Source organism: Drosophila virilis, chromosome 2 (genome assembly GCF_030788295.1).
Source record: "Drosophila virilis strain 15010-1051.87 chromosome 2, Dvir_AGI_RSII-ME, whole genome shotgun sequence".
NCBI lineage: Eukaryota > Metazoa > Arthropoda > Insecta > Diptera > Drosophilidae > Drosophila > Drosophila virilis.
In genome coordinates this window covers 32,590,375-32,610,936 of record NC_091544.1, presented here as the reverse complement: position 1 = coordinate 32,610,936, position 20,562 = coordinate 32,590,375, and the positions used below count along the sequence as shown (strand labels likewise).

The window sequence follows — 20,562 nt, the reverse complement described above, 5'->3', positions numbered from 1 at the left end:
TGTATGAATTATTTGCGATTGCTGACCTTGTTGGTTATATTTGGATTTCACGTTTGTAAGTCATAATGTACTCAAAAACTAGTTGTATGCACGTGAATACTAATCTAAGCGCCAATTAAAGTTTTTTTTTTTGCTAATCATTTTATTAAGTTCATTGACCACTTACATACATTTGTATTTGTATGTTTATGTGTGCATATGTACATATACATACAGACACACACAAAAGTGTTGGCACAGCAAGCATATTCTACTTTGCAATCATGCATAAAAATAAATCGAGTAAAAACTAAATGGTCAGATACATATGTATGTATGTAATTATATGTATGCATATACATATGTACATGTAGTTGGGAATACAGTGACAACTTTCATGCCTATACTCTAGGAGCGTATTTACTATTAAGCGTTAGCACATTTATATACTGGCAAATAAAATGTCAAGAAATTGTTTTGACAAAGCGAAAAATTCATATTTTCCAGATTGTACATTTATTAATTGAAAATAGTTAAATATAACAAAATTATATATTTTTGCCAACAATCTTTAAGTTCGTGTGAATTTTCTAGAATGGATAAAAGGTAAATACCAATTGTTGCCGCAGGTCAAGTAAAACTCTCTCTCACTCTTCTAAACAATAACAAACCCAACCTTCTAGAAAAATCGAAACATATTCGAGCTGTTCCCTCTCCCTCTAACACATAAGCAAATACATCGAATGTACGCGTCGTTCGACGCGTTTCGAGAAGAGAGCGTCGAGAAAATTCGAAAAGAGAGCGCCGGGGTATAAATACGGCTGAAATTTTCTCTTCGCCACAATTGAATTCAAGCAAGCGACGTGATAACATCACAAACCAAAACAAGCGACTAGCTGAACAAGCTAAAAACACAAACTAAACGATTTAAAATAATTTTAACTGAAGAATAAGTAAAATTCAAGTGAAAATAACCGTTTGAACAACAAGAAGGAAGAGATTTGCACAAGAAAAACAAGTAAACGCAATTTATATCGAGCGAAGAATCAAGGAGAACACACAGAACAGAGAATGCCAGCCATTGGTATTGATTTGGGCACCACGTACTCGTGCGTGGGTGTCTATCAGCATGGCAAGGTGGAGATAATTGCCAATGACCAGGGCAATAGGACGACACCCAGCTATGTGGCTTTCACAGATTCGGAGCGTCTCATTGGCGACGCGGCCAAGAACCAGGTGGCGATGAACCCCAAGAACACAGTATTCGATGCGAAGCGTCTGATTGGTCGCAGGTACGATGATCCGAAGATAGCGGAGGACATCAAGCACTGGCCCTTCAAGGTGGTCAGCGACGGAGGCAAGCCCAAGATTGGCGTCGAGTTTAAGGGGGAGCAGAAGCGTTTTGCGCCCGAGGAGATTAGCTCGATGGTGCTGGTGAAGATGAAGGAAACGGCGGAGGCGTACCTGGGCCAAAGCATCACAGACGCGGTCATCACAGTGCCCGCCTATTTCAACGACTCGCAGCGCCAGGCTACCAAAGATGCCGGCCACATAGCCGGACTGAACGTGCTGAGGATCATCAACGAGCCGACGGCGGCGGCACTGGCCTATGGCCTGGACAAGAATCTGAAGGGCGAACGCAATGTTTTGATCTTCGATCTGGGCGGCGGCACCTTTGATGTCTCCATTCTAACCATCGACGAGGGCTCACTGTTCGAGGTGCGGTCAACGGCTGGAGACACACATTTGGGCGGCGAGGACTTTGACAACAGACTGGTAACCCATCTGGCGGAGGAGTTTAAGCGCAAGTACAAGAAGGATCTGCGCTCCAATCCTCGCGCCCTGCGCCGCCTGCGCACTGCGGCGGAGCGAGCCAAGCGCACGCTCTCGTCGAGCACAGAAGCTACCATTGAGGTGGACGCGCTGTTCGAGGGCCACGACTTCTACACGAAGGTGAGCCGTGCCCGGTTCGAGGAGCTGTGCGCCGATCTGTTCCGCAACACACTGGCGCCAGTGGAGAAGGCGCTCAACGATGCCAAGATGGACAAGCAGCAGATCCACGATATTGTGCTCGTCGGTGGCTCGACACGCATTCCCAAGGTGCAGAGCCTGCTTCAGCAGTTCTTCGGCGGCAAGAGCCTCAACCTTTCCATCAATCCCGACGAGGCGGTGGCCTATGGCGCCGCAGTCCAAGCAGCCATACTTAGCGGCGACCAGAGCGGCAAGATCCAGGACGTGCTCCTGGTGGACGTTGCGCCCCTTTCGTTGGGCATCGAGACTGCCGGCGGCGTCATGACCAAGCTGATTGAACGCAACTCCCGGATCCCGTGCAAGCAGACGAAGACCTTCTCAACGTACTCTGACAACCAGCCGGGCGTCTCCATTCAGGTGTACGAGGGCGAGCGCGCCCTCACGCAGCACAACAATTCGCTGGGCACGTTCGATTTGTCTGGCATACCGCCGGCACCGCGCGGCGTGCCCCAAATCGAGGTCACCTTCGACATGGACGCCAATGGTATCCTGAACGTGACGGCCAAGGAGATGAGCACCGGCAAGGCCAAGAACATTACCATCAAGAACGACAAGGGCCGCCTCTCGCAGGCAGAGATCGACCGCATGGTGAACGAGGCCGAGCGCTACGCGGACGAGGATGAGAAGCACCGAGAGCGCATCACGGCTCGCAACAGCCTCGAGAGCTACGTCTTCGGCGTCAAGCAGGCCGTGGAGCAGGCCAGTCCTGACAAGCTGAGTGACAGCGATAAGTCCTCCGTGCTGGACAAGTGCAGCGAGACCGTCAAGTGGCTCGACGCCAACACCACAGCCGACAAGGAGGAGTTCGAGTACAAACTAAAAGAGCTCACCCAGCACTGCTCTCCCATCATGACCAAGCTCCACCAGCAGGGACAGCCTCAAGGAAACGCCAACTGTGGTCAGCAGGCGGGCGGCTTTGGTGGTGCCGGTGGCTACCAAGGACCCACCGTGGAGGAAGTCGATTAAATTGCATTCCCCAGCATTCTAGTATTTAGTTGAAGCTTTATGTTCCTCCGACTGATCAAGGTTTTTGGTTGAGATATCTCATTTTATGCCAAACACTCACTAGTTAAGAGAATTAATTGTTAAACTATTCCTAAGTTAGCAACAAATTATAGAATAAAACATTAATTTATTATTTTCAAAAAAAGAAACTCAATTGTCTTTGACTTGTCCTTGCTGAAAAGGACTCGCTGTATAATATTTGGGGAGGTAAAACGAATCGACGGGCAAATCCGCATGAAAATCCCCGACTAGGAGATACTCTATATTCAGCCCCTAACTACCTTTGCATACCCTGTCATTTTGCGAGGATTTACCTTTTCTAACTGATTTAATAACATTCGGAAAAAGAACTACTTACTAACGATCTTAGGTATTACTGGACGTATTCAGGTTTATTTATTTTCGCAAATCATAAATTTTCTGCAGAAAATCGTGTTGGGAGAACGAAAGTTTCAATGACTTGACTCAAAACTATGAAACATTTCCGTAAAATGTTGTGTATAATAAGTTTTGTATACCATTTGTCAACCTTAAATTGATTTTCAAAGATCTTTGTGAAAATTCCGCTTCAAGATCATTGTCAAATACTTTTCCAAAAATTCACGGGGGTCAAAGATTATTCGTGCCTAAGCCAGTTTATCGGATTCAATTCAAATTTTTAGACTCTTCCTTACATACAATAAAAATACAATAAAAAAGATTTTAAACTATAATGGAAGTTCACACTTGGGTAATTAATTGAACGAAAGACTGATTAAAAATTTTAAATATTTATATTATTTTGATTTACATGCAAATTATAATTTGAAACGTGAGGCTTACATACATGGATAGCATGGGTAGAGAAATCAAAAAGGAACGGATATCTTCGTCACGCTGAAGATTTAATACCCTTTTGGACATTTGCCTTGCCGAAATTTGACCGATTCTTCCTATGCAGCTACATTATATAATTGCTGCGATCTTGATAAGATTTAAGCGTATATATAAGCAGCATACTTGAAAAGTAAATGTCGCGGATCGTCAAAATATCATGATAAACCAAAAAGTTGTACTCACAAAAAGCTTCTTTTCGATGAATCGTTCCTATGGGAGCTGTATAATATTTATTTGTTAATGGTCGACAAAAAAGATAATTATTCAATTAATCCAATTATGAAAAATAAAGGTTAAATCCTAATGAAAATACGCAATTTTCTATGACCCTCTTGACAGTTATTTTGTCAGTGTCTCTATTAGAACCTACATCTATGAAGAAGGATGTTAGTAGAGAAAAAAGGGTTCTTAAGTAAACATTAAAAATAATCTTAATTTACTATATTGTTTGAGAAAATACAATAAATGGAAAAAAGGATAGAAAGAAGTTATTAATAGATATATAGGGTGTTAAGTTGACAGGATCTAGAGATGGGGATGGCAAGTTATGGTCTGATAGCTATAGTGGTCCGATGTGAAAAAGATTCTTTATGTATGACACACGAGCCCAGGGAAGTTACTAGGCCAGAGTTTTATACCCTGAACCCATTGAAAATGGGTAAATGGGTATATTGTATTTGTGCAATATGCAAATGTATGGAACAGGCAGAAGGAAGCATCTCCAAGGATCTCAGAACCTATAAGAGCTAGAGAAATATTAGATGTAGGGCCTCCTAGTGCCTGCGCAGATCGAGTTTGTTTCCGATAATCGATAACTTACTCCGCTTACCAACCATCCGATAAAAATATATATCGACATGCTGTTTTTTAAGCAAATTGGGTAAATAATAAGAGCTAGAGTCACCAAACATGATATGTTGCCTCTAGAATATTATATATATGTCAAGTATCTTTCATTTTATACCTATCGCCACCTCCCCGTTACCACCCCAGATCTATAGCTATAAATCAAGTTAATAACCCAACTTTTATTGCCAACCAATTTATGCCACAATTTAAATGCAATTGAATTTTTCAGAAACCACAAATACTCTATCGTACAATAAGATATACTGTAGAAAATTTCATAAAGGTCGGTTAAGAAAAACCCAAAGTTATATGTATCTGCGCAATTGGATGGCACAGCTAGCGAATACTTCAATAACTTCTGTATATACACATTTAGGCGCGTCTGCTTCGCATTCTATCGCATTCTATCGCATTCTAACAGCATTTTCGTTGGTTTTTTTTCTTTTTCTCGATAGTTTTTAATTAGTTGTGTGGCTGTTGAGTGGAGTCTACAGCAAGTAATGCGGTCAGTTGCGAGTTCGAACCCTGCCAAGGGAACTTTTTTTTATTTTATTTAATTTGGTGTTGGAATAAGAGGGTTCAGGGTATTCCTTAGTGAGGAACTCCCGACTAGAACCTCTTACTTGTTTAACCTGAAATGACTAGTTCGCATAGAAACACACAGACGGACAGATGGACAGACGGACATGGGCATATCAACTCGGTCATGGGGTCGGAGATGTCTCTTTCTATGCGTTACACATTTCATGTGTATATGATATATGGTATATGTATATATTATTTGGTGATTTAGACCTATTCAAGACAGATATGTCGTTTCTATACCTTAAACAACTTGTAAATGGATACAATCCTTATTGGGATATTCTTTTAATAGGGACATGGAAGCATCTCTGGGCCCACAAAGTATGCTTTATCAGGACGACACGCAGAGCCGATATATCCATGTCCGCCTGTTTGTCTGGCTGAATAAGAGCGTCGATATTGGACAATATAAAATCAACTTGACTCGACTGTACGCAGACCGAGAGTTCATTTTTGTTCAGTATTTCCTCCCAATCTCATAGCATCGATAAGAATCGATTTAGATTCTTGGCTTATTGTTAAAAGGCCTAAACACATCATACCATCATACCCCAAATTCAGGAAACACTCATGAGAAGAAGGGATAAACCTGAATACGTCCAGTAATACCTAAGATCGTTAGTAAGTAGTTCTTTTTCCGAATGTTATTAAATCAGTTAGAAAAGGTAAATCCTCGCAAAATGACAGGGTATGCAAAGGTAGTTAGGGGCTGAATATAGAGTATCTCCTAGTCGGGGATTTTCATGCGGATTTGCCCGTCGATTCGTTTTACCTCCCCAAATATTATACAGCGAGTCCTTTTCAGCAAGGACAAGTCAAAGACAATTGAGTTTCTTTTTTTGAAAATAATAAATTAATGTTTTATTCTATAATTTGTTGCTAACTTAGGAATAGTTTAACAATTAATTCTCTTAACTAGTGAGTGTTTGGCATAAAATGAGATATCTCAACCAAAAACCTTGATCAGTCGGAGGAACATAAAGCTTCAACTAAATACTAGAATGCTGGGGAATGCAATTTAATCGACTTCCTCCACGGTGGGTCCTTGGTAGCCACCGGCACCACCAAAGCCGCCCGCCTGCTGACCACAGTTGGCGTTTCCTTGAGGCTGTCCCTGCTGGTGGAGCTTGGTCATGATGGGAGAGCAGTGCTGGGTGAGCTCTTTTAGTTTGTACTCGAACTCCTCCTTGTCGGCTGTGGTGTTGGCGTCGAGCCACTTGACGGTCTCGCTGCACTTGTCCAGCACGGAGGACTTATCGCTGTCACTCAGCTTGTCAGGACTGGCCTGCTCCACGGCCTGCTTGACGCCGAAGACGTAGCTCTCGAGGCTGTTGCGAGCCGTGATGCGCTCTCGGTGCTTCTCATCCTCGTCCGCGTAGCGCTCGGCCTCGTTCACCATGCGGTCGATCTCTGCCTGCGAGAGGCGGCCCTTGTCGTTCTTGATGGTAATGTTCTTGGCCTTGCCGGTGCTCATCTCCTTGGCCGTCACGTTCAGGATACCATTGGCGTCCATGTCGAAGGTGACCTCGATTTGGGGCACGCCGCGCGGTGCCGGCGGTATGCCAGACAAATCGAACGTGCCCAGCGAATTGTTGTGCTGCGTGAGGGCGCGCTCGCCCTCGTACACCTGAATGGAGACGCCCGGCTGGTTGTCAGAGTACGTTGAGAAGGTCTTCGTCTGCTTGCACGGGATCCGGGAGTTGCGTTCAATCAGCTTGGTCATGACGCCGCCGGCAGTCTCGATGCCCAACGAAAGGGGCGCAACGTCCACCAGGAGCACGTCCTGGATCTTGCCGCTCTGGTCGCCGCTAAGTATGGCTGCTTGGACTGCGGCGCCATAGGCCACCGCCTCGTCGGGATTGATGGAAAGGTTGAGGCTCTTGCCGCCGAAGAACTGCTGAAGCAGGCTCTGCACCTTGGGAATGCGTGTCGAGCCACCGACGAGCACAATATCGTGGATCTGCTGCTTGTCCATCTTGGCATCGTTGAGCGCCTTCTCCACTGGCGCCAGTGTGTTGCGGAACAGATCGGCGCACAGCTCCTCGAACCGGGCACGGCTCACCTTCGTGTAGAAGTCGTGGCCCTCGAACAGCGCGTCCACCTCAATGGTAGCTTCTGTGCTCGACGAGAGCGTGCGCTTGGCTCGCTCCGCCGCAGTGCGCAGGCGGCGCAGGGCGCGAGGATTGGAGCGCAGATCCTTCTTGTACTTGCGCTTAAACTCCTCCGCCAGATGGGTTACCAGTCTGTTGTCAAAGTCCTCGCCGCCCAAATGTGTGTCTCCAGCCGTTGACCGCACCTCGAACAGTGAGCCCTCGTCGATGGTTAGAATGGAGACATCAAAGGTGCCGCCGCCCAGATCGAAGATCAAAACATTGCGTTCGCCCTTCAGATTCTTGTCCAGGCCATAGGCCAGTGCCGCCGCCGTCGGCTCGTTGATGATCCTCAGCACGTTCAGTCCGGCTATGTGGCCGGCATCTTTGGTAGCCTGGCGCTGCGAGTCGTTGAAATAGGCGGGCACTGTGATGACCGCGTCTGTGATGCTTTGGCCCAGGTACGCCTCCGCCGTTTCCTTCATCTTCACCAGCACCATCGAGCTAATCTCCTCGGGCGCAAAACGCTTCTGCTCCCCCTTAAACTCGACGCCAATCTTGGGCTTGCCTCCGTCGCTGACAACCTTGAAGGGCCAGTGCTTGATGTCCTCCGCTATCTTCGGATCATCGTACCTGCGACCAATCAGACGCTTCGCATCGAATACTGTGTTCTTGGGGTTCATCGCCACCTGGTTCTTGGCCGCGTCGCCAATGAGACGCTCCGAATCTGTGAAAGCCACATAGCTGGGTGTCGTCCTATTGCCCTGGTCATTGGCAATTATCTCCACCTTGCCATGCTGATAGACACCCACGCACGAGTACGTGGTGCCCAAATCAATACCAATGGCTGGCATTCTCTGTTCTGTGTGTTCTCCTTGATTCTTCGCTCGATATAAATTGCGTTTACTTGTTTTTCTTGTGCAAATCTCTTCCTTCTTGTTGTTCAAACGGTTATTTTCACTTGAATTTTACTTATTCTTCAGTTAAAATTATTTTAAATCGTTTAGTTTGTGTTTTTAGCTTGTTCAGCTAGTCGCTTGTTTTGGTTTGTGATGTTATCACGTCGCTTGCTTGAATTCAATTGTGGCGAAGAGAAAATTTCAGCCGTATTTATACCCCGGCGCTCTCTTTTCGAAATTTCTCGACGCTCTCTTCTCGAAACGCGTCGAACGACGCGTACATTCGATGCGTTTGCTTATGTGTTAGAGGGAGAGGGAACAGCTCGAATATGCTTCGATTTTTCTAGAGCCAACCTTCTTTTGTTAGTGTTTTGTTGATAGAGCGAGAGGGAAAGAGAGTAACGGTTGTGCGTTTTGACCTACAGCAACAATTGGTGTTTACCTATTATCCATTCTAGAAAATTCACACGAACCTAGAGATTGTTGGCAAAAGCGAATTGCTTTTTATATTTAACACATTGCTCTTAATATGTATGTATGTATGTTTGTACATGTATGAATTATTTGCGATTGCTGACCTTGTTGGTTATATTTGGATTTCACGTTTGTAAGTCATAATGTACTCAAAAACTAGTTGTATGCACGTGAATACTAATCTAAGCGCCAATTAAAGTTTTTTTTTTTGCTAATCATTTTATTAAGTTCATTGACCACTTACATACATTTGTATTTGTATGTTTATGTGTGCATATGTACATATACATACAGACACACACAAAAGTGTTGGCACAGCAAGCATATTCTACTTTGCAATCATGCATAAAAATAAATCGAGTAAAAACTAAATGGTCAGATACATATGTATGTATGTAATTATATGTATGCATATACATATGTACATGTAGTTGGGAATACAGTGACAACTTTCATGCCTATACTCTAGGAGCGTATTTACTATTAAGCGTTAGCACATTTATATACTGGCAAATAAAATGTCAAGAAATTGTTTTGACAAAGCGAAAAATTCATATTTTCCAGATTGTACATTTATTAATTGAAAATAGTTAAATATAACAAAATTATATATTTTTGCCAACAATCTTTAAGTTCGTGTGAATTTTCTAGAATGGATAAAAGGTAAATACCAATTGTTGCCGCAGGTCAAGTAAAACTCTCTCTCACTCTTCTAAACAATAACAAACCCAACCTTCTAGAAAAATCGAAACATATTCGAGCTGTTCCCTCTCCCTCTAACACATAAGCAAATACATCGAATGTACGCGTCGTTCGACGCGTTTCGAGAAGAGAGCGTCGAGAAAATTCGAAAAGAGAGCGCCGGGGTATAAATACGGCTGAAATTTTCTCTTCGCCACAATTGAATTCAAGCAAGCGACGTGATAACATCACAAACCAAAACAAGCGACTAGCTGAACAAGCTAAAAACACAAACTAAACGATTTAAAAGAATTTTAACTGAAGAATAAGTAAAATTCAAGTGAAAATAACCGTTTGAACAACAAGAAGGAAGAGATTTGCACAAGAAAAACAAGTAAACGCAATTTATATCGAGCGAAGAATCAAGGAGAACACACAGAACAGAGAATGCCAGCCATTGGTATTGATTTGGGCACCACGTACTCGTGCGTGGGTGTCTATCAGCATGGCAAGGTGGAGATAATTGCCAATGACCAGGGCAATAGGACGACACCCAGCTATGTGGCTTTCACAGATTCGGAGCGTCTCATTGGCGACGCGGCCAAGAACCAGGTGGCGATGAACCCCAAGAACACAGTATTCGATGCGAAGCGTCTGATTGGTCGCAGGTACGATGATCCGAAGATAGCGGAGGACATCAAGCACTGGCCCTTCAAGGTGGTCAGCGACGGAGGCAAGCCCAAGATTGGCGTCGAGTTTAAGGGGGAGCAGAAGCGTTTTGCGCCCGAGGAGATTAGCTCGATGGTGCTGGTGAAGATGAAGGAAACGGCGGAGGCGTACCTGGGCCAAAGCATCACAGACGCGGTCATCACAGTGCCCGCCTATTTCAACGACTCGCAGCGCCAGGCTACCAAAGATGCCGGCCACATAGCCGGACTGAACGTGCTGAGGATCATCAACGAGCCGACGGCGGCGGCACTGGCCTATGGCCTGGACAAGAATCTGAAGGGCGAACGCAATGTTTTGATCTTCGATCTGGGCGGCGGCACCTTTGATGTCTCCATTCTAACCATCGACGAGGGCTCACTGTTCGAGGTGCGGTCAACGGCTGGAGACACACATTTGGGCGGCGAGGACTTTGACAACAGACTGGTAACCCATCTGGCGGAGGAGTTTAAGCGCAAGTACAAGAAGGATCTGCGCTCCAATCCTCGCGCCCTGCGCCGCCTGCGCACTGCGGCGGAGCGAGCCAAGCGCACGCTCTCGTCGAGCACAGAAGCTACCATTGAGGTGGACGCGCTGTTCGAGGGCCACGACTTCTACACGAAGGTGAGCCGTGCCCGGTTCGAGGAGCTGTGCGCCGATCTGTTCCGCAACACACTGGCGCCAGTGGAGAAGGCGCTCAACGATGCCAAGATGGACAAGCAGCAGATCCACGATATTGTGCTCGTCGGTGGCTCGACACGCATTCCCAAGGTGCAGAGCCTGCTTCAGCAGTTCTTCGGCGGCAAGAGCCTCAACCTTTCCATCAATCCCGACGAGGCGGTGGCCTATGGCGCCGCAGTCCAAGCAGCCATACTTAGCGGCGACCAGAGCGGCAAGATCCAGGACGTGCTCCTGGTGGACGTTGCGCCCCTTTCGTTGGGCATCGAGACTGCCGGCGGCGTCATGACCAAGCTGATTGAACGCAACTCCCGGATCCCGTGCAAGCAGACGAAGACCTTCTCAACGTACTCTGACAACCAGCCGGGCGTCTCCATTCAGGTGTACGAGGGCGAGCGCGCCCTCACGCAGCACAACAATTCGCTGGGCACGTTCGATTTGTCTGGCATACCGCCGGCACCGCGCGGCGTGCCCCAAATCGAGGTCACCTTCGACATGGACGCCAATGGTATCCTGAACGTGACGGCCAAGGAGATGAGCACCGGCAAGGCCAAGAACATTACCATCAAGAACGACAAGGGCCGCCTCTCGCAGGCAGAGATCGACCGCATGGTGAACGAGGCCGAGCGCTACGCGGACGAGGATGAGAAGCACCGAGAGCGCATCACGGCTCGCAACAGCCTCGAGAGCTACGTCTTCGGCGTCAAGCAGGCCGTGGAGCAGGCCAGTCCTGACAAGCTGAGTGACAGCGATAAGTCCTCCGTGCTGGACAAGTGCAGCGAGACCGTCAAGTGGCTCGACGCCAACACCACAGCCGACAAGGAGGAGTTCGAGTACAAACTAAAAGAGCTCACCCAGCACTGCTCTCCCATCATGACCAAGCTCCACCAGCAGGGACAGCCTCAAGGAAACGCCAACTGTGGTCAGCAGGCGGGCGGCTTTGGTGGTGCCGGTGGCTACCAAGGACCCACCGTGGAGGAAGTCGATTAAATTGCATTCCCCAGCATTCTAGTATTTAGTTGAAGCTTTATGTTCCTCCGACTGATCAAGGTTTTTGGTTGAGATATCTCATTTTATGCCAAACACTCACTAGTTAAGAGAATTAATTGTTAAACTATTCCTAAGTTAGCAACAAATTATAGAATAAAACATTAATTTATTATTTTCAAAAAAAGAAACTCAATTGTCTTTGACTTGTCCTTGCTGAAAAGGACTCGCTGTATAATATTTGGGGAGGTAAAACGAATCGACGGGCAAATCCGCATGAAAATCCCCGACTAGGAGATACTCTATATTCAGCCCCTAACTACCTTTGCATACCCTGTCATTTTGCGAGGATTTACCTTTTCTAACTGATTTAATAACATTCGGAAAAAGAACTACTTACTAACGATCTTAGGTATTACTGGACGTATTCAGGTTTATCCCTTCTTCTCATGAGTGTTTCCTGAATTTGGGGTATGATGGTATGATGTGTTTAGGCCTTTTAACAATAAGCCAAGAATCTAAATCGATTCTTATCGATGCTATGAGATTGGGAGGAAATACTGAACAAAAATGAACTCTCGGTCTGCGTACAGTCGAGTCAAGTTGATTTTATATTGTCCAATATCGACGCTCTTATTCAGCCAGACAAACAGGCGGACATGGATATATCGGCTCTGCGTGTCGTCCTGATAAAGCATACTTTGTGGGCCCAGAGATGCTTCCATGTCCCTATTAAAAGAATATCCCAATAAGGATTGTATCCATTTACAAGTTGTTTAAGGTATAGAAACGACATATCTGTCTTGAATAGGTCTAAATCACCTAATAATATATACATATACCATATATCATATACACATGAAATGTGTAACGCATAGAAAGAGACATCTCCGACCCCATGACCGAGTTGATATGCCCATGTCCGTCTGTCCATCTGTCCGTCTGTGTGTTTCTATGCGAACTAGCCATTTCAGGTTAAACAAGTAAGAGGTTCTAGTCGGGAGTTCCTCACTAAGGAATACCCTGAACCCTCTTATTCCAACACCAAATTAAATAAAATAAAAAAAAGTTCCCTTGGCAGGGTTCGAACTCGCAACTGACCGCATTACTTGCTGTAGACTCCACTCAACAGCCACACAACTAATTAAAAACTATCGAGAAAAAGAAAAAAAACCAACGAAAATGCTGTTAGAATGCGATAGAATGCGATAGAATGCGAAGCAGACGCGCCTGGATGTGTATATACAGAAATTATTGAAGTATTCGCTAGCTGTGCCATCCAATTGCGCAGATACATATAACTTTGGGGTTTTCTTAACCGAAATGAAATTTTCTACAGTATATCTTATTGTACGATAGAGTATTTGTGGTTTCTGAAAAATTCAATTGCATTTAAATTGTGGCATAAATTGGTTGGCAATAAAAGTTGGGTTATTAACTTGATTTATAGCTATAGATCTGGGGTGGTAAGGGGGAGGTGGCGATAGGTATAAAATGAAAGATACTTGACATATATATAATATTCTAGAGGCAACATATCATGTTTGGTGACTCTAGCTCTTATTATTTACCCAATTTGCTTAAAAAACAGCATGTCGATATATATTTTTATCGATTGCTTGGTAAACGGAGTAAGTTATCGATTATCGGAAACAAACTCGATCTGCGCAGGCACTAGGAGGCCCTACATCTAATATTTCTCTAGCTCTTATAGGTTCTGAGATCCTTGGAGATGCTTCCTTCTGCCTGTTCCATACATTTGCATATTGCACAAATACAATATACCCATTTACCCATTTTCAATGGGTTCAGGGTATAAAACTCTGGCCTAGTAACTTCCCTGGGCTCGTGTGTCATACATAAAGAATCTTTTTCACATCGGACCACTATAGCTATCAGACCATAACTTGCCATCCCCATCTCTAGATCCTGTCAACTTAACACCCTATATATCTATTAATAACTTCTTTCTATCCTTTTTTCCATTTATTGTATTTTCTCAAACAATATAGTAAATTAAGATTATTTTTAATGTTTACTTAAGAACCCTTTTTTCTCTACTAACATCCTTCTTCATAGATGTAGGTTCTAATAGAGACACTGACAAAATAACTGTCAAGAGGGTCATAGAAAATTGCGTATTTTCATTAGGATTTAACCTTTATTTTTCATAATTGGATTAATTGAATAATTATCTTTTTTGTCGACCATTAACAAATAAATATTATACAGCTCCCATAGGAACGATTCATCGAAAAGAAGCTTTTTGTGAGTACAACTTTTTGGTTTATCATGATATTTTGACGATCCGCGACATTTACTTTTCAAGTATGCTGCTTATATATACGCTTAAATCTTATCAAGATCGCAGCAATTATATAATGTAGCTGCATAGGAAGAATCGGTCAAATTTCGGCAAGGCAAATGTCCAAAAGGGTATTAAATCTTCAGCGTGACGAAGATATCCGTTCCTTTTTGATTTTTCTACCCATGCTATCCATGTATGTAAACCTCACGTTTCAAATTATAATTTGCATATAAATCAAAATAATATAAATATTTGAAATTTTGAATCAGTCTTTCCTTCAATTTATTACCCAAGTGTGAACTTCCATTATAGTTTAAAATCTTTTTCATTATTGTGTGTAAAGAAGAGTCTAAAAATTTGAATTGAATCCGATAAACTGGCTTAGGCACGAATAATCTTTGACCCCCGTGAATTTTTGGAAAAGTATTTGACAATGATCTTGAAGCGGAATTTTCACAAAGATCTTTGAAAATCAATTTAAGGTTGACAAATGGTATACAAAACTTATTATACACAACATTTTACGGAAATGTTTCATAGTTTTGAGTCAAGTCATTGAAACTTTCGTTCTCCCAACACGATTTTCTGCAGAAAATTTATGATTTGGGAAAAGTGTAAAACACGTCTTAAATTAATTGCAGAGGATATTATAATTTTGTCGTGAAATGAGTAACGCATAGAAGGAGACATCACCGACCCCATAAAGTATATATATCTTTATCAGCATCAACAGCCGAGTCGATATAGCCAAGTCCGTCTGTTCGTCTGCCCGTCTGTCCGTCTGTCTGTTTCTATGCGAACTAGTCTCTCAGTTTCAAAGCTATCTTTATGAAACTTTGCAGAAGTTCCTCTTTCTGTTGCACGCAGCACATATGTCAAAACCAGCTGGATCGGACCACTATATAATAATATAGCTGCCATAGGAAAAATCGGTCGAAAGTAAAGTTGTTGTATGAAAAAACATTTTGTTTATCAAGATATCTTGACCAAACTCGGCATTTATTAGTGTTACTATACTCCTCATATATAGGAGAAATCCTTTTAAGGTCGAACCATTATATCATATAGCTGCCATATGAACGATTTGTCGAAAATTAAGTTGTTGTATGGAAAACTTTTTTGTCATTCAAGATATTTTGATTAAACACGGCATTTTAAGATTTTCCTAAGCTTCCTTCATTTTTGTAAAATATTATTTATTTCGGACTACTATATTGTATATCAGCCATAGGAACGATCGGTCGAGAACTAGGCTTTTGATTAGAAACCTCTTTTGTTTAACAAGATATTTTGACCAAACTCGGCATTAAATATTTTCCCTGTGCTTCTTAGATACTATAAGCATTATGAAAAGGTTGGGTCTGCAAGGGTATTATATCTTCGGTGTGCCGAAGATAGCATTTCTTTCTCGTTATAATTATCTTTCAAAATAAATTTGAGGTCAATCGGCTGATAAACATTTAGTTTCACACAACCGTTTCCGCTTATTTTCCCCACTTGTGGGTGGAAATTCCGAAAACCCCATCTAGCTATATTGAATATTTAAGGTTCACGGGCCGCATTTTAATCCCCGATCATTCAGTCAGAACACGTTTTCTATATAGAAAACTAAATACACTTATTACCTAGCAAAAACTAGGGAGCCCAGTTCGGTTTATTTGCTATAGTGTATATATTTGTTGATTTACACGTCGTTAAAGCAGCAACAAACTTTAAATGACAACTAGATTAGCATTCACATGCATAGAACGAGTTTTTCGATTCAAACATATTTATGGACATGTATATGTATCTAAATTTGGTTCCAAAAATAGCCAATCAAGTCAGCATTCGCATTCGAATTCGCATTCGCACATAAATAAAATTCATACATCTATCTATTATTAGCATTTTGTTAAATATAACAAAATATAACAAAACAGTTGCCAACAATCTTTAAGTTCGTGTGAATTTTCTATAATGGAAAAGGTAAATACCAATTGTTGCTGTAGGTCAAAACGCACAACCGTTACTCTCTTTCCCTCTCGCTCTATCGACAAAACACTAACAAAAGAAGGTTGGCTCTAGAAAAATCGAAGCATATTCGAGCTGTTCCCTCTCCCTCTAACACATAAGCAAACGCATCGAATGTACGCGTCGTTCGACGCGTTTCGAGAAGAGAGCGTCGAGAAATTTCGAAAAGAGAGCGCCGGGGTATAAATACGGCTGAAATTTTCTCTTCGCCACAATTGAATTCAAGCAAGCGACGTGATAACATCACAAACCAAAACAAGCGACTAGCTGAACAAGCTAAAAACACAAACTAAACGATTTAAAAGAATTTTAACTGAAGAATAAGTAAAATTCAAGTGAAAATAACCGTTTGAACAACAAGAAGGAAGAGATTTGCACAAGAAAAACAAGTAAACGCAATTTATATCGAGCGAAGAATCAAGGAGAACACACAGAACAGAGAATGCCAGCCATTGGTATTGATTTGGGCACCACGTACTCGTGCGTGGGTGTCTATCAGCATGGCAAGGTGGAGATAATTGCCAATGACCAGGGCAATAGGACGACACCCAGCTATGTGGCTTTCACAGATTCGGAGCGTCTCATTGGCGACGCGGCCAAGAACCAGGTGGCGATGAACCCCAAGAACACAGTATTCGATGCGAAGCGTCTGATTGGTCGCAGGTACGATGATCCGAAGATAGCGGAGGACATCAAGCACTGGCCCTTCAAGGTGGTCAGCGACGGAGGCAAGCCCAAGATTGGCGTCGAGTTTAAGGGGGAGCAGAAGCGTTTTGCGCCCGAGGAGATTAGCTCGATGGTGCTGGTGAAGATGAAGGAAACGGCGGAGGCGTACCTGGGCCAAAGCATCACAGACGCGGTCATCACAGTGCCCGCCTATTTCAACGACTCGCAGCGCCAGGCTACCAAAGATGCCGGCCACATAGCCGGACTGAACGTGCTGAGGATCATCAACGAGCCGACGGCGGCGGCACTGGCCTATGGCCTGGACAAGAATCTGAAGGGCGAACGCAATGTTTTGATCTTCGATCTGGGCGGCGGCACCTTTGATGTCTCCATTCTAACCATCGACGAGGGCTCACTGTTCGAGGTGCGGTCAACGGCTGGAGACACACATTTGGGCGGCGAGGACTTTGACAACAGACTGGTAACCCATCTGGCGGAGGAGTTTAAGCGCAAGTACAAGAAGGATCTGCGCTCCAATCCTCGCGCCCTGCGCCGCCTGCGCACTGCGGCGGAGCGAGCCAAGCGCACGCTCTCGTCGAGCACAGAAGCTACCATTGAGGTGGACGCGCTGTTCGAGGGCCACGACTTCTACACGAAGGTGAGCCGTGCCCGGTTCGAGGAGCTGTGCGCCGATCTGTTCCGCAACACACTGGCGCCAGTGGAGAAGGCGCTCAACGATGCCAAGATGGACAAGCAGCAGATCCACGATATTGTGCTCGTCGGTGGCTCGACACGCATTCCCAAGGTGCAGAGCCTGCTTCAGCAGTTCTTCGGCGGCAAGAGCCTCAACCTTTCCATCAATCCCGACGAGGCGGTGGCCTATGGCGCCGCAGTCCAAGCAGCCATACTTAGCGGCGACCAGAGCGGCAAGATCCAGGACGTGCTCCTGGTGGACGTTGCGCCCCTTTCGTTGGGCATCGAGACTGCCGGCGGCGTCATGACCAAGCTGATTGAACGCAACTCCCGGATCCCGTGCAAGCAGACGAAGACCTTCTCAACGTACTCTGACAACCAGCCGGGCGTCTCCATTCAGGTGTACGAGGGCGAGCGCGCCCTCACGCAGCACAACAATTCGCTGGGCACGTTCGATTTGTCTGGCATACCGCCGGCACCGCGCGGCGTGCCCCAAATCGAGGTCACCTTCGACATGGACGCCAATGGTATCCTGAACGTGACGGCCAAGGAGATGAGCACCGGTAAGGCCAAGAACATTACCATCAAGAACGACAAGGGCCGCCTCTCGCAGGCAGAGATCGACCGCATGGTGAACGAGGCCGAGCGCTACGCGGACGAGGATGAGAAGCACCGAGAGCGCATCACGGCTCGCAACAGCCTCGAGAGCTACGTCTTCGGCGTCAAGCAGGCCGTGGAGCAGGCCAGTCCTGACAAGCTGAGTGACAGCGATAAGTCCTCCGTGCTGGACAAGTGCAGCGAGACCGTCAAGTGGCTCGACGCCAACACCACAGCCGACAAGGAGGAGTTCGAGTACAAACTAAAAGAGCTCACCCAGCACTGCTCTCCCATCATGACCAAGCTCCACCAGCAGGGACAGCCTCAAGGAAACGCCAACTGTGGTCAGCAGGCGGGCGGCTTTGGTGGTGCCGGTGGCTACCAAGGACCCACCGTGGAGGAAGTCGATTAAATTGCATTCCCCAGCATTCTAGTATTTAGTTTTAGCTTTATGTTCCTCAGACTGATCAAGGTTTTTGGTTGAGATATCTCATTTTATGCCAAACACTCACTAGTTAAGAGAATTAATTGTTAAACTATTCCTAAGTTAGCAACAAATTATAGAATAAAACATTAATTTATTATTTTCAAAAAAAGAAACTCAATTGTCTTTGATTTGTCCTTGCTAAAAAGGACTCGCTGTATAATATTTGGGGAGGTAAAACGAATCGACGGGCAAATCCGCATGGAAATCCCCGAAATGTTATTGATATAAGTGGATGAACCCGACTAGGAGATACTCTATATTCAGCTACCTTTGCATACCCTGTCATTTTGCGAGGATTTACCTTTTCTAACTGATTTAATAACATTCGGAAAAAGAACTACTTACTAACGATCTTAGGTATTACTGGACGTATTTAGGTTTATCCCTTCTTCTCATGAGTGTTTCCTGAATTTGGGGTATGATGGCATGATGTGTTTAGGCCTTTTAACAATAAGCCAAGAATCTAAATCGATTCTTATCGATGCTATGAGATTGGGAGGAAATACTGAACAAAAATGAACTCTCGGTCTGCGTACAGTCGAGTCAAGTTGATTTTATATTGTCCAATATCGACGCTCTTATTCAGCCAGACAAACAGACGGACATGGATGGCTATATCGGCTCTGCGTGTCGTCCTGATAAAGCATACTTTGTGGGCCCAGAGATGCTTCCATGTCCCTATTAAAAGAATATCCCAATAAGGATTGTATCCATTTACAAGTTGTTTAAGGTATAGAAACGACATATCTGTCTTGAATAGGTCTAAATCACCTAATAATATATACATATACCATATATCATATACACATGAAATGTGTAACGCATAGAAAGAGACATCTCCGACCCCATGACCGAGTTGATATGCCCATGTCCGTCTGTCCATCTGTCCGTCTGTGTGTTTCTATGCGAACTAGCCATTTCAGGTTAAACAAGTAAGAGGTTCTAGTCGGGAGTTCCTCACTAAGGAATACCCTGAGCCCTCTTATTCCAACACCAAATTAAATAAAATAAAAAAAAGTTCCCTTGGCAGGGTTCGAACTCGCAACTGACCGCATTACTTGCTGTAGACTCCACTCAACAGCCACACAACTAATTAAAAACTATCGAGAAAAAGAAAAAAAACCAACGAAAATGCTGTTAGAATGCGATAGAATGCGATAGAATGCGAAGCAGACGCGCCTGGATGTGTATATACAGAAATTATTGAAGTATTCGCTAGCTGTGCCATCCAATTGCGCAGATACATATAACTTTGGGGTTTTCTTAACCGAAATGAAATTTTCTACAGTATATCTTATTGTACGATAGAGTATTTGTGGTTTCTGAAAAATTCAATTGCATTTAAATTGTGGCATAAATTGGTTGGCAATAAAAGTTGGGTTATTAACTTGATTTATAGCTATAGATCTGGGGTGGTAAGGGGGAGGTGGCGATAGGTATAAAATGAAAGATACTTGACATATATATAATATTCTAGAGGCAACATATCATGTTTGGTGACTCTAGCTCTTATTATTTACCCAATTTGCTTAAAAAACAGCATGTCGATATATATTTTTATCGATTGCTTGGTAAACGGAGTAAGTTATCGATTATCGGAAACAAACTCGATCTGCGCAGGCACTAGGAGGCCCTACATCTAATATTTCTCTAGCTCTTATAGGTTCTGAGATCCTTGGAGATGCTTCCTTCTGCCTGTTCCATACATTTGCATATTGCACAAATACAATATACCCATTTACCCATTTTCAATGGGTTCAGGGTATAAAACTCTGGCCTAGTAACTTCCCTGGGCTCGTGTGTCATACATAAAGAATCTTTTTCACATCGGACCACTATAGCTATCAGACCATAACTTGCCATCCCCATCTCTAGATCCTGTCAACTTAACACCCTATATATCTATTAATAACTTCTTTCTATCCTTTTTTCCATTTATTGTATTTTCTCAAACAATAT

General features: G+C 44.1%; 4 protein-coding genes across 4 annotated transcripts; 3 read left to right on the top strand and 1 right to left on the bottom strand.

Annotated features, from left to right (window-relative positions):
- The first annotated feature begins 813 nt into the window (after positions 1 to 813).
- Positions 814 to 3,164, top strand: LOC6632687 (major heat shock 70 kDa protein Ba). The gene has a single exon (XM_032433738.1). It carries the CDS (start codon positions 1,051 to 1,053, stop codon positions 2,974 to 2,976), a length of 1,926 nt encoding a protein of 641 aa, XP_032289629.1. The 5' UTR covers positions 814 to 1,050; the 3' UTR covers positions 2,977 to 3,164.
- A 2,991-nt stretch (positions 3,165 to 6,155) lies between these two features.
- LOC6632688 (major heat shock 70 kDa protein Ba) lies at positions 6,156 to 8,505 on the bottom strand. The gene has a single exon (XM_032433740.2). The coding sequence runs from the start codon at positions 8,267 to 8,269 to the stop codon at positions 6,344 to 6,346; it is 1,926 nt and encodes a 641-aa protein (XP_032289631.1). The 5' UTR covers positions 8,270 to 8,505; the 3' UTR covers positions 6,156 to 6,343.
- Positions 8,506 to 9,673: 1,168 nt separating this feature from the next.
- Positions 9,674 to 12,030, top strand: LOC6637075 (major heat shock 70 kDa protein Ba). The gene has a single exon (XM_002060454.4). It carries the CDS (start codon positions 9,917 to 9,919, stop codon positions 11,840 to 11,842), a length of 1,926 nt encoding a protein of 641 aa, XP_002060490.3. The 5' UTR covers positions 9,674 to 9,916; the 3' UTR covers positions 11,843 to 12,030.
- Positions 12,031 to 16,362: 4,332 nt separating this feature from the next.
- Positions 16,363 to 18,716, top strand: LOC6632685 (major heat shock 70 kDa protein Ba). Its single transcript, XM_032433739.2, has one exon. It carries the CDS (start codon positions 16,603 to 16,605, stop codon positions 18,526 to 18,528), a length of 1,926 nt encoding a protein of 641 aa, XP_032289630.1. The 5' UTR covers positions 16,363 to 16,602; the 3' UTR covers positions 18,529 to 18,716.
- The last annotated feature ends 1,846 nt before the right edge of the window (positions 18,717 to 20,562 follow it).

Coding starts and splice junctions, on each gene's coding strand:
- LOC6632687 (XM_032433738.1), top strand. CDS start 1,051: ATGCCAGCCATTGGTATTGATTTGGGCACCACGTACTCGTGCGTGGGT.
- LOC6632688 (XM_032433740.2), bottom strand. CDS start 8,269: ATGCCAGCCATTGGTATTGATTTGGGCACCACGTACTCGTGCGTGGGT.
- LOC6637075 (XM_002060454.4), top strand. CDS start 9,917: ATGCCAGCCATTGGTATTGATTTGGGCACCACGTACTCGTGCGTGGGT.
- LOC6632685 (XM_032433739.2), top strand. CDS start 16,603: ATGCCAGCCATTGGTATTGATTTGGGCACCACGTACTCGTGCGTGGGT.